Source organism: Oculina patagonica, unplaced genomic scaffold, assembly GCF_052425735.1.
Source record: "Oculina patagonica isolate OP01 unplaced genomic scaffold, crgOcupat unplaced316, whole genome shotgun sequence".
Taxonomy (NCBI): Eukaryota; Metazoa; Cnidaria; class Anthozoa; order Scleractinia; family Oculinidae; genus Oculina; species Oculina patagonica.
In genome coordinates, this window is record NW_027558164.1 from 2634 (window position 1) to 12907 (window position 10274).

A 10274-nucleotide genomic window follows, 5' to 3' on the forward strand; every position below is an offset into this window, starting at 1 on the left:
CCCAGGTTTCTCTTTTGTGGCATTTGTGAATGCCATAAATCAATGTCCTTTTCATTTTTGTTTTACGTCTTGTTATTTCTATATATAATTAAGTTAACCGATAATGTATATTTCATAATGGAAGGGGGTACGCATATCGCTAGGGATTTTGGTATCCCCCTAGCTAAATTCCTCTCTCCTTACTTTTTCTACAGGTTAGAACGCTTATCGTCTAGGTAACACACCTTTTTATCTTTAGTGTTGGTTACTTTTCTATTCAGAATTCTAAAAAATGGGATACAGAATGGGACACGGAAATCACTAGGGATTTCGGTATCCCCAAAAATTCCTTTTGTACCCGTTTGAAAGCCTTTCGTCTAGGTAACTGCTTTTGATAGGTTAATTCTCAGAATACTCATCAGAGATAATATAGTAGGAAGGGATACGCATATCACTAGGGATTTCGGTATCCCCAATAAATCACTCTCCTTTGATGTCTTGTCCTTTCAACGTTTTCAACGTTTTAAAGTTTTTTTATTTTTTCTAATGGTAAATGTTCTAACCTTGGGTCGATGCTCGAATACCTATATCGACTAAACCGAAATCACAAGGTAAAAGTCATTAAGTTAACCCAGTATTTACTTACCCTTACCTGCAATAAAACCTTTTGCTGATAACAATACAAACAAAAGAGATAAGTTCACAGACTCGAGAGGTCAGTTTTCACGCCTGGCGATCGCATTCATATCGAGTTGCAATATTGCGTGACAGTCCTTTGTCAGTTTCTTGATCATGTTCGCATTTTTTCTTAAATGTTCATTCACCGAGCAAGTTGGAAGCTCTTACAATGCGCTTTTTATGTTTGAAATATTAAAGGTTAGCCGGTATAAGGGATTTCGGCGCGTGGTTCGGTGTTAACAGGTTTTAAGAATAATTACGCGGACTTGAATCAAACGGTTGTTTAGCTTTGCGAATATTTGCGAAGTCGTCAATATTGTTTGCTAAGAACGATTAAATTTACGAACAAAGCTTTGTGATAAAGCAAAATGGTGTTTGAGTGGAATTTTGGTTTGCTTCACTTGCCCCAGTCTGCTGTATTCGACGCTGTTAGTGATCTTGGTATCCCCTGAGGGGATACCAAGATCACTAGGGATCTTGGTACGGGGGTACCTAAAATTGGGGGATACCAAGATCACTGCGACATCGGAACGAAAACGAGACAACAGTGGGAGTCTGGGGATGAGTTTCGCCTGTCACGTCCGCCATTTTTGACTCGGTCACGGAAGAACGAAGTGTCTTTGGAATTCTAGCGCTAGCAAACAGTAGGAAACTCGAATGAAAAACAGAAACATTAAAGCTTATGATGTAAACTTCATCTCAATGGAAAGGAGCTTTTATTATTTTTTTTTACAAAACAACGTATGTAAGTATTTACTTCATGCTTCGGATTGATTGTGTGTTTAATGCCAATGGATGGCAATCGATGAAGTTCGCGACCACCAAAGTGTGATTATCGATTGATCATCGATTGGCCGATGCCAATCGATGCCAATCAACAGTAATTAATCGATTGTCATCGATTGATCGATTGATTTTCCGATCATCGATTTTCATCGATTGTTCAGGTCCTGTGTACTGTCAGTCATGTTTCAAATCATTGTACTTGGCTGGAGTTTGGTGGGGTGCGGGGGCAGGGGGGGAGGGCGAGAGGGTGGCTACACATAGGGCGTACAGCTGATATTTAACAACTATTCACCGTAGTGGAGGTCGCTTGTGGTGGAAATTTACCACTTAGCCACCAACATTGAGGTGAATAGTTGTTTAAGTATATACTAAAACAGTGAGATAATATAGCCAGAAAGCATTATTTTTTACCAGTTTATTCCTGTCAAGGAGTACAGTTTTCGTGCATGAGTTACTAGGAGGGGAATAGCAAAGGATATCCGACGTTTGAGAAGCCAATCATTTTGCACCAAAAACGCTATCCACTGTTTGAGTTTATACTAAACATAAATATAATCACCATGTACCATTATGGTGATGTCCCTGACAGGAAATATTGTATTCATTTCACAGATATTGCTTCATGGAAAGCAGACATTCCCAACAAAGTCACTTACATCAAGCACCTCCTGAGTTGTTCGCAATTTCCGGAATGCAGCAGAGATGTCATTCATATGTTAGAGAAATACTTCAAAGCATATGCACCGGACACGCCTCCAAACCCTGGACTCTATTTGTCGGCTTTTCTTGATGATGTTATTGACATGTACATATTTTATGGCAAAGGATCAGGAGCAAAATCCTTGTCTGCCATCCAGGAACTTCAGCTCTTAGAAGTTATATGTTCTTGTTTCCAAGATCAACCATCTGATATTGTGAGATGTGGTGTATTTTATATATTGTTTGGAATATCAGGTCAAGACATCAAGGATGGCAAGGTAAGCTAATCATTAGAGGTTGGTGGGTTGGTGGCGGTAACAGTAATGAAGTTTTGTCTTGAGATTCATTGCAAAATATGTTGTACTTTCTTGCCTTAGCTCTCTGAGCCTAGTGGCCCATCCAGCTGGAGCTTAGCTACAGTTTCAGTAGCATAAAGTGACTCGAGGAGTATTTTTACTTCTCCCAGGAGAGGATGCTAGTCTATTTACAGTAATACCCCCAGTATTTAATTTGTCAGCACCCATTTATATACACCTGGGTAGGGAGAGGTATTGTGAGAGTCAAGTGTCTTGTCGAAGAACTCAAGACTATCACCCTGCCCAGGTCTCGAACCCAGACCACCCAGATCTGGATTCCAGCATACAAACCATTATTTTACTACATTTCCACAACTTGCTTTTTATGTTACGACCAAATCCAATGTATTCAAGTAACTCTTTGGTAAGGTTTTAATAGTCTGTGTCTGTTATAAATTGAGACGAGTAGGAGATCAGTGGTAGACCATGGTTTTTGTTGTGTTCATGGACAAGACACTTTTATGGGCACTAACAAATTATATAAAAGCTGATTAGACCAGTGCTTAACTCTGGTTTAGGTGCAGGAAGTGAAGCATTGCTACTCATCCTGAATGAGTTGCTACTCCAGATCACAATTTACACCTCCCCTCTCCCCAACCTTCACCCACGCTTTGTTTTAGAGGTTGCCATAATTGTTTAATACCCATTTACATCCTGGGAGGAGAGTGGCACAGCCCAAGAATACCACATAATGACCCCCACTAAATCCCAGATAACTTGATTTAGTGTCCAGCACACCGCCTGTTCAATCACTGCATCTTGTAAGTCTGTCACTGTTATAGAACTGGTCTCCTGTTGTTGTTTTTGACTTCGAGCATCCATGCTCCTGCAATCTCAGTTACGCTATCCCCGTTGATTTTGTTGGGTTGAAGTCTCTTTAACCCAATGTGTACCATCGTAGTCTCTATAAATAAATTTTACCTTGTTCCAAAGTGGATGGTCGCAGGTTTCATGAGTGTGCTCTGAAACAGCAGAGGTCTGGGTACAGGCAAGTTGAATATCCTCATCATACTCTGTGATCCTTTCCTGCATCAATCTCTGGCTTAAAATATTCTTCTTAACAATACATAACTAGAAATTTTATTATACTAGTAATGCAACGCTTTTGAGTGGTATAAAATGGAATATCACACAAGTCCCTTGTATTTTCGTGGTGAAGAAAATAAAAGTGACAAGTGGGATATTCTATGGCATACCATGAGAAAATGATGCATAACTATCCTACACCATGCCATAGAAAATATGCTAAGTTTCGTCGGGAAAAAAAGATTGCCCTGTACTATGGGAAGGTCGACTTCATTACTGTCGAATATACAATGGCTATTCTGTATCCTGATTGGCCTTATTTCTATGGCATAGTATACATTATTTTATTTTCCCATAATGAACTTTAGGTTGAAAGAAAGGTAGAAATTCTTACCAAGCTTGTCTCCATGGCTGTAGCATTGCAGTGTGACCATTTGCTTGAATCCATGGCAATCTGGATGCAGGTTAGTGAAATACTGTCACTCTTCCCCTTCCTCCTCCCTCCCAAAATGTGTTTTGAACATTATAAGTATATACTCAAATAGTGGCTGGTGTTTTTGGCATGCGCTAATTGGTGACTCAAACTCGGATTATCCTATGCTTTTCACCTTAAACTAGTCAAAAATCATCTTTTGGGCTACATTATCTCACAGTTTTCGTATATACTAAAACAACTATTCACCTCAGTGTTGGTGGCTAGTGGCGAATAGTTGTTTAATATTGCTGCCAATTTGCAAAAAAAGCAAAGAGATATTTTGGTTTGTAAAACTATTGTACAACTATTGCAAAACTATTGAATTAACAATGTGATGTAATTATAATATCTTTATATTTGGCAGCATGCATCTCGCTAATGATTACTCTACAATCATTTCACTAATATGTGCTTTAACAATTAAAGTTTTGAATGAAAGCAGCTTTTTCCATTAATTTTGACATAAATTATGATAGATTCTTTTGCATGGGGGCTTATGGCTGGGTTGCAGAGGTTTGGCAGTGGTTACTTATCTAGGGGGTGGCTGGTCACAATGGAGACCTTCAGACATCCCAGGCAACCATCTTCCACGTAGTTGTTAATTGTGGTTATCTGCAAAGAACCCAGGGTTTGTATTTGTTAATGGTCCAGATGGTCCAGATAATAAAATGCATTTCTGTGGCAAGAATCTGTCTAATGTATGTGTGCCTGTGGCTTTGTTTACTGTCAGAGACATCACCACAGATCCAGTATAGTGTTGAAGGTGACGTCATCCATAGTGGAAGACTACACTTGCCTTGTACCAGCTTCACTGCAGTTCCTTCAGACCCTTGCATCTCACTCACCACTGATGGCTTGTCAATTGATGATTGCTTTCATTAGTTTGTATCCAGTTGTCACCACTGGCAAACAACGAGGTAAAAAAATCAATTTTAAAGCTTAAACCTAACTTCAACAACCCCTGGTGAATGTATGTAAAGATCCTTTATAACCTCTAAAGGTCTGCATTGGGTGCAGATCATCTAGACAGACTGGGGAGCACAGGCAGGGAGTCTATGGGAGACAGAGAACAAAATGAAAGTGAAGTAGGTTTCCCAAGGTGGTTGGAACTGGGAGGAGTATGAAAAAGTTCAATTAATCTAAAGCAATTTTGAGCACTAACAGACAGAAGCCAACAATGAGGAACCGGGTAGGAACTCAGTGTAAGAAGTCCAATTTTCGGACCTCTGTCTTAACACCATAGAAAGAGACCAGGGTTGTCACAAGGTTTTTAAGTAGGACGTGGTTTTATTGTTGGAGTAGGTGGCTGATTTTTCCATTTTAAAGGGGCTATGTCATGGTATTTTAGGAAATTCTATTTATTTTCCTAAGTTAAGAGCACTTAACTTTAAATTGGCAGAGCAAAAGTCTTTTATTGGCAAAACCAGAGCCACATAACAAACAATGATACTTTCATACAAATTGAGATAAATTTGAAAAAAGTTAGGCTAATGTTTTTCAAGTTTACCCAAACACAATATGTTTTAATCTTTTTGAATTTTGCTCTTCCATGCTTCTTTCTGGCTTTTCTGTGTCTCTTTTGAGACTTTTTTCTACAGTTTTAAACTGTTATTGTGATATTTCAGTTGATTGTTAACTATGAACAATTGGTGAGTGCCGAAGTTGCCTTAAATTGTGTGACATAGCCCCTTTAAGCCAAAAAGCCCAGCAGAGAAGCTGGCCAAGATAATTATTTTTGCCAGCAGCCAGCTTCTTTTGACAACCCTGCAAGGGGAGATATGACTGTGAAGCTTTCCCCTTTATTCACATAAATTATGTGCCTAGTATGATTTTATTTGATATCCTTGTTTGCTTTCTAAGTTTTGGTCAAAGATGATAACAATACAACTCAAAAATATATATATCATTTTTAAAACATTTACAGCAAGGCGCCCAAAAGTGTGACCACTTTTAATTTATTCACATTCTTCCGTGCAGATTTAATCCAATCAGAAGTCAACTGGGAGCTGTCCTTGGCTTCTGATTGGATGGTGGTTGCACGAAAGAATGTGAATAAATTAAAGGTGGTCACACTTTTGGGCGCCTTGCTGTAAAGAACATAATAATTATAACCAAATCTCGCTTTTCAGATGAAAGATCATCAAGTTCATCTTCAAATCAACCTCCTTTTTCTCTTCTCAAAGTTGTGGCTTCCTGGGTCGGCAACAATCCTGACCTGTGTTTGCTGACTTGCCCCACCAATCTTCTTACAGCGGGACGTCTGCGTGGATCATTAGCGCCACCAGAGCCTACCCTACTCCCACTTGGTCCCATATTGGGCCTGTTACGGTGGGTAGTGCTAATGCCACTAGCTTGTGACAGCATAAGTGATGGACACACACATCACGAATCTAGACTTTTATACTCACAGCTTCACCTGGCGATAATTCAAGCTTTCTTGTCAGCTGGCAAAGATAAAGAGGATCCGCAAGATGAATTGGAACTGGAGCCAGGAGAAGTCATGGATGAGTCTGACAGCCGTCATCTCATCAAAGGAAAAGATTTAAAAGAACTGACTCGGGACATGTCGAAATTAATTGGCAAGTTAAAAACTGAAGAGTTAAACCACAGCATTATTGACCAACAAGTTCAGCTGTCAGTGGATAGATTTGCACAGACTTTGCAAGTTGCTATGGCAACAGGATGTCTTTCTGCTGCAAAAGGTAATATTATGTTGTTCCAGAAAATATCCATACCCCTCCCACAGAAGGTTTTTGGTTTAAAAAACCCCCACCCCTCTGGAAATTCCAGCTAAACTCCATACTTTTCTTTACAAAGTTTGGCTTTCAAGATCCCCCGTCCCCTTATAACTTCCAATGACCTTCCATGGGGTGGGTATGTATATTTGCTGGAACTGCACTGTGTTGTGATAGACATTGTGTTCGATTTCCTGGATGTATTTTCCCTTTGTAGGAGGTGCAATGGCCAAACGGTAAAGTGCACTAGACTCCTGATCAAGCCCAGTAAATAAAATACTGGGGCGTTGGGGTAACCCTGTGATGGACTGCAATTCCATCTGATGGGCCACTAGGCTTGAATGCAGACTTCATTACACAATATGTACCGGTAGTATTAAGTAGTTTTGAGCTCTGGGTTTGTTTAATGTTATCAGAAAATGTAAATTACCGAATCTTGTTAACAGTTTAATCAAACAAGCAGAATCAACATAAGAGATGAGGCATAAAATATGGCATATATTTTGTAGAAAGATTAATCTAGGTTGGTAGGACAGCAGGTGGATTGGAGTGGCGATTCCAGACCTGGAACTAAGGGGAGGGCTCTTTTGTGTGTGTGTACACACAAAAACTGTTTTAGCTGGGGGAGTCATTAAAAAAATGTCTTACTGTATTTATTCGATTTTAATCGAATTTAATAAGCGCCCAGGATGCTTAAAAGCATCCTGGGCGCTTATTAAATTTTTGGACCTTGAGAGTGGACGCTTATTCGAGGTGGGCGCTTATTCAAGGTTGGGCGCTTAATCGAATAAATACGGTATCCAAAAAAGGATGGACCCCCCCTAGTTCCACCAATGGGTTGGATTCCCATGCTACATAAACTAGAATAAAACTCTGGTGCAAATGAGCCATCCTGGTCCTCCAATCTCTGGGATTATAGCAAACTTTATTTTCCTGTTGTTGTTCACAGTTACAAACTACCGGCACTTACTGACTTTCACTCATCTGAAACTGCGATGAGTTCTAGTAGTCTGTGCCACTTTGGCTCCAGTGTAGATTTAACTACTAGTACTGACTTTCAGGGCTGTAAATTAGAAAAAAAAAAAGAAAACAATTCGTCGAGAAAATAATCCACTAGTGAACAACATTGACTTCTTAGAAGAAATACCTGGTAAAAATGCTGAGAATATCGTAAGTGCATCTACCAGTAGATTTCAAAATTCGCAGCTCGCGCCATCGGTGATCACTGATCTTGCCTCATCTATGCCAAAAGTCCAGTTAGGGCCCTGACTTTGGCAAAGATGAAGAGATTGAGACTCTTTCTTTTTTCTGCCCCCTGCAAGGAGAAAGACCCTGGGACCACCAAAGTAATTTCTTGTAAACATGGCAAGGGTTGCATGAACCACTGACTGCATTTATGACACTGTAGGTTTGTTCTCCAACACTGATCTGACTGATTTATTTCTTTATTCTTCCAGATGAACTTTTATCAATGTGCAAACTTCTGCCAGCTAACAGGTGGGATTTGGAATATTTTAGCAAAAGTTCTAGATTGTTTTAGTGTATTCCTCAGAAAGACAATGTACATTTACTTACAATATTTATAATATTCTTCCGCCGACCGGTTAGCTCAGTTGGTAGAGCGCCGGACTACCGTGCGGGAGGTCTCGGGTTCGAGTCCCAGACCGGACCAACACTCAGGGTCTTAAAATAACTGAGGAGAATATGCTGCCTTTGCAATAACAACTGCAAATGGTTAGATATTCTAGTCTTCTCGGATAAGGACGATAAACCGTAGGCCCCGTCTCCTGCATCTTGAGTGTTATGGTCAGCAGGGGACGTAAAAGAACCCACACACTTATCGTAAAGAGTAGGGCATGGAGTTCCCGGTGTTGTGGTCTGGTCTTTGCCCATTGTGCCGTTGTACTGTTGAAATTCTCGGAGATATTAGCTATGTTAAAAGCTACTTTACAATCCGAGGGTACATAAAGTATTCACTTCACTTCACAGAATATTCTAATATTTTTAATGAAATGTAAGACAAATGTCCTGTCAACACTATTAATTCTGTTGAATCCTTCTATAGTAGTGGGGTCATAAGTATCTTTAACGTGCAACAAACCTTTGTCACCTTTAATGTGTTATAAGTGGCTTTCTTTTGAAAGTGTGATGACCTTTTGGCAGTATGTCGATCTTCATTTCTCAAATGTTTATGCAAACTAGAGGGTGGGGTCAGGTCTGAAAAAGATAGGGAAAATTCCATATTTTAGTCTGAAATAGGGTAAGGGTTTTAGGAAGCATGCGGTTCACACACACCCAAAGGTTCGGAAAGTCATGGAATTTAAGTGTGGGTCATGAAAAGTCATGGAAAATGATATTGATTGTGCAAAATAAATTAGGCAGGTGTGTTTTGCGAGGAAAAGGGTTAAAACGTACCCAAAATCAAGATAATTTGTGAAAATTTCCAAGAAAAATGGTCAAATAGGCCATTTCCGAGTTACCCTTTGCCTTTGTTTTAAAACGAGTCTACGTGCGAAACCATTCAAATGAAAATAAGTTTGATTTGTATGAAAATGGAACTGTTGGTGAAACAGAGGCAAAGGGTAACTCGGAAATGGCCTATTTAGGTCATGGAAAACTTTGAAAAGTCATGGAAAAGGTCATGGAAAGTCATGGAATTTCAAAAGCTCAAAGTACGAACCCTGAATTTAGAGTTAAGTGAAAAGTCAAATCAGTGTATTAAAAGTGGAGCAGCTATTTGGCCAGATTTATTGGTTATCTATACAGCTTTTATTTAATTACAACCTCTCCTGGTACTTTTGTGTAACAATGTTGTCTTTGATCTTTTACAGGTTGCTTTCCACGGTTTTAGAAAGCCTGGACGTCAATCAATAGTTTAATTCAGGGCAAAAGATAATTTTGAAATATTGTAAAATAGTTTGGACGGCATCGAAATATCTCTCTTAGAAAGTTGTCCGACTTATAGATCGAGTGGATAGAGTAAAATGACTGAAAAACGGCATGCAGAAACCAATATTTTACAAAAGTGACTGTTTTGAGAGAGTGGACTGTAAATACTTGATGACCACAATAAACTGTCAATAGCGGCAAGGTCTGCCTCGTCTTCAGGTGCAGTTGGGTACAACAGGCAGCGCGGGGCTTGGTGGTTAGGGGGCGAAAAAGTGAAACTTTCCTCAATTCCACGCGTTTCGAGCACGTACCATGCGCGGCCGAGAAGCAACGCCTGGGGCGAGGCATTGCGAAGGTTATGTCAGTGAGCAGAGTGGGTATTTTTTCAGTGCATTAATTGAACAGAAGGGTGAAGTTAGACTGGAGTTGATTTCCAGCCGCTGGTCGGGGAAAGTAAGACTAAACCAGCAAGGGACCACAAACGATAATGCTGCTATTCGTAAGATCTGCCGAGAGATCTGATCAGCAAAAAAATGAAATAACAAACAAGACTGCAAGGCTGATCATACTATGTGAAAAGTAGACTTGGCGAGAAACCAACACGACTAAAACTGATAGAGCAGAGCACAGAGGGATGTCTGAAATTCAGGC

General features: G+C 39.8%; 1 protein-coding gene and 1 non-coding gene across 2 annotated transcripts; both read left to right on the forward strand.

Annotated features, from left to right (window-relative positions):
* The first annotated feature begins 1188 nt into the window (after nt 1-1188).
* LOC144640507 (integrator complex subunit 15-like) lies at nt 1189-9889 on the forward strand. Its single transcript, XM_078499617.1, has 7 exons — nt 1189-1402; nt 2056-2420; nt 3893-3988; nt 4730-4916; nt 6129-6701; nt 8192-8231; nt 9566-9889. Exons 1-7 carry the CDS (start codon nt 1315-1317, stop codon nt 9606-9608), a joined length of 1392 nt encoding a protein of 463 aa, XP_078355743.1. The 5' UTR covers nt 1189-1314; the 3' UTR covers nt 9609-9889.
* Trnag-acc (transfer RNA glycine (anticodon ACC)) lies at nt 8333-8406 on the forward strand. The gene has a single exon. It is a non-coding gene; the product is annotated as a tRNA-Gly (tRNA).
* Nucleotides 9890-10274: the final 385 nt, after the last annotated feature.

What these genes read in the sequence shown, in the direction of transcription:
- LOC144640507 (XM_078499617.1), top strand. Translation starts at nt 1,315, where the DNA reads ATGAAAAACAGAAACATTAAAGCTTATGATGTAAACTTCATCTCAATG. An exon ending in CCATGGCAATCTGGATGCAG is followed by an intron (nt 3,989 to 4,729) that starts GTTAGTGAAATA and finishes GTTTACTGTCAG; the next exon opens with AGACATCACCACAGATCCAG. An exon ending in CACCACTGGCAAACAACGAG is followed by an intron (nt 4,917 to 6,128) that starts GTAAAAAAATCA and finishes CTCGCTTTTCAG; the next exon opens with ATGAAAGATCATCAAGTTCA.